The following is a 2,500-nucleotide window of genomic DNA, read 5'->3' as shown; positions in this document are numbered from 1 at the left end:
TGATAAAAAAAAATGGAAGAATAAAAGTCAAAAAGATTCGTGAAAAACAAACTAGAAAAAAGACAAGGAAAAGAAAAAAGTCTATTAAAAAAAATATTTATGTGTTATACGAGAGAGAGAGAGAGAAAAAAAGATGTATTAGAGTAGGTAAGGTTAAGTTAGGTTAGGTTACGTTAGGTCAGGTTGGGTTAGGTCACACTAGTTAGGTCAGGTTGTGTTAGGTTAGGTTAGGTCAGGTTCCTTTTGGTCAGGTTATGTTAGGTTAGGTTAGGTCAAGTTTCTTCTGGTCAGGTTATGTTAGGTTAAGTTAGGTCAGGTAATTCAGCGGTCATGTTTGGTTAGGTAATTCAGCGGTCATTTTAGGTTAGGTTAGGTTAGGTTACGTTAGGTTAGGTTTTTTTTTTTTTGTCATGTTATGAAAGGTTAAGTCAGATCAAGTTACATCAGGTCAAGTTAATGATCAAGTTAGAGTTAGGTTAAGCTTAGCAATTAATTCCCGAAGCTAGAAGATGAGAGGTCAGGTTAGGTTAAGTCAAGTTAGGTTAGGTTTGGTTAGGTAAGGTCAAGTTAGGTTTTAGCAATTAATTCCAAAAGCTACATCGTAAAAGGTTAGGTTAGGTTAGGTTAGGTTAGGTCAGGTTAGGTCAGGTTAGGTTAAGTCAAGTTATGTCAGGTTTGGTTAGGTAAGGTCAAGTTAGGTTTTAGCAATTAATTCCAAAAGCTACATCGTGAAAAGGTTAGGTTAGGTTAGGTTAGGTCAGGTTAGGTTAAGTCATGTCAAGTTTGGTTAGGTAAGGTCAAGTTAGGTTTTAGCAATTAATTCCAAAAGCTACATCGTAAAAGGTTAGGTTAGGTTAGGTCAGGTTAGGTTAAGTCAAGTTATGTCAGGTTTGGTTAGGTAAGGTCAAGTTAGGTTTTAGCAATTAATTCCAAAAAGCTACATCGTAAAAGGTTTGGTTAAGTCTAGCAATGAATTCCCAAAGCTACAACATGAAAGATTAGCATAGTTTAGGTTAGGTGTAGCTTTAATTTTAAAGCTACAACATGAAAGGTGAACGGGCGGACCAATTGCTGGCCACTGAAGCTTAATTAACGCACAGGTAATTAAACACGTGCACACTAGCCAAGGTAGATGAGAGATTTAACCACCTGATAAATATAGAAGCCACTTGGTCGTTAGATGAGTTAACTAATGAAGACGTATACTATAAATAGGGGTGACAAAGTACAGAGATATGTAAATAATAACAAAGATAAATAGACGAATTGGATTATATAGACGTACGTGATAGATAAGATAGACTAAACGACACATGAACTAGATAAGAATACTTGTACATGATAAGATATGGTGAAGTTTTGTTTATCAGTTAAGACCTAGAGAGAGAGAGAGAGAGAGAGAGAGAGAGAGAGAGAGAGAGAGAGAGAGAGAGAGAGAGAGAGAGAGAAGAAAACGAGGAGAAAGAGGAAAGCTTAGTATCATGAATAAGATTGTAGCACTTAGAGAGAGAGAGAGAGAGAGAGAGAGAGAGAGAGAGAGAGAGAGAGAGAGAGAGAGAGAGAGAGAGAGAGAGAGAGAGAGAGAGAGAGAGAGAGAGAGAGCATATAACACTTAGGGATAAAAAAAAACCTACAATACACACTGGAAACGTTTGAAGGAAAAGAAGAAATATAAATGACTAGAAGAAGGAGAACATGATGGCATAAATTAAAGAAAAAAAAGCCTTAAAATGAAAATAAAATGAACATGAATAGAGATGAATAAGAAAACAAAATGAATAGTGAATGTATAAATAATTAGATAGATGAATAGGTGAATGTACGTATGAATAAACAGATAAATGAAAAAATGAAGACAAAATTTGATAATGTGAATAGACGAATAAGAAGTAAATAGATGCTTTAGTAGATTAATGAATAAATAAATGAGACAAACGGAAGATAAATAAACAAGGACGGCAGTGAATTAATAAACAAAGTGAAAAAGAGAGACGAGACAAAGCAGAACAATAAACAGGTGAAGCAGATGATAAATTTGCAAGTGAATGAAGGGATGAATAGACGCACAAAGAGATAAGCACAATAGTGAATGAATGAACAATGAACAGATACACTAACACACACACACACGCACAAACATACACACGAAAAAAAAGAAAAAAAAAACAGATTAACGAACAAACAAACAAATACAACAATGGACTAATAAACAAATGAACACGTAAATTAAGCAAAGGAAAAAATAAATAAAAATAAAACACACAAAAAAGAAAACCAAAACCGGTTCACTAAACAACAACAACATCAACAACAACAATAACAAGAGGAAAAGACAAATGAACAGAATAATAACAAAGACAGCGATAGGGAGCGACAGCACAACAACACAGCATCCTTACCCAGAGAAGCGGTGACCCCCAAGACACGCGCGCCGTAAGGGAGTCTTGACCAGAAACAGCCGCAAGCCACTTCTTCGTAGTTCATGGCGCCCCTCTTGGCT

The 2,500-nt window shown here is 35.6% G+C and overlaps 1 protein-coding gene across 1 annotated transcript in view; it reads right to left on the bottom strand.

Moving 5' to 3' along the window:
- Positions 1–2,500, bottom strand: part of LOC135112161 (transmembrane protein 72-like) — a 48,565-nt gene that overhangs the window by 37,574 nt on the left and 8,491 nt on the right. Inside the window, exon 2 of the mRNA XM_064026239.1 lies at positions 2,400–2,500. This exon is cut by the window's right edge and continues 1,390 nt beyond it. Coding sequence (XP_063882309.1) covers positions 2,400–2,484 — 85 coding nt within the window. The 5' untranslated portion in view covers positions 2,485–2,500. The remainder of the gene's footprint in view (positions 1–2,399) is intronic.

This window comes from Scylla paramamosain, chromosome 23 (genome assembly GCF_035594125.1).
Source record: "Scylla paramamosain isolate STU-SP2022 chromosome 23, ASM3559412v1, whole genome shotgun sequence".
NCBI lineage: Eukaryota > Metazoa > Arthropoda > Malacostraca > Decapoda > Portunidae > Scylla > Scylla paramamosain.
The sequence above is the reverse complement of the archived record's forward strand: the minus strand, read 5'-3'. Positions and strand labels throughout refer to the sequence as shown.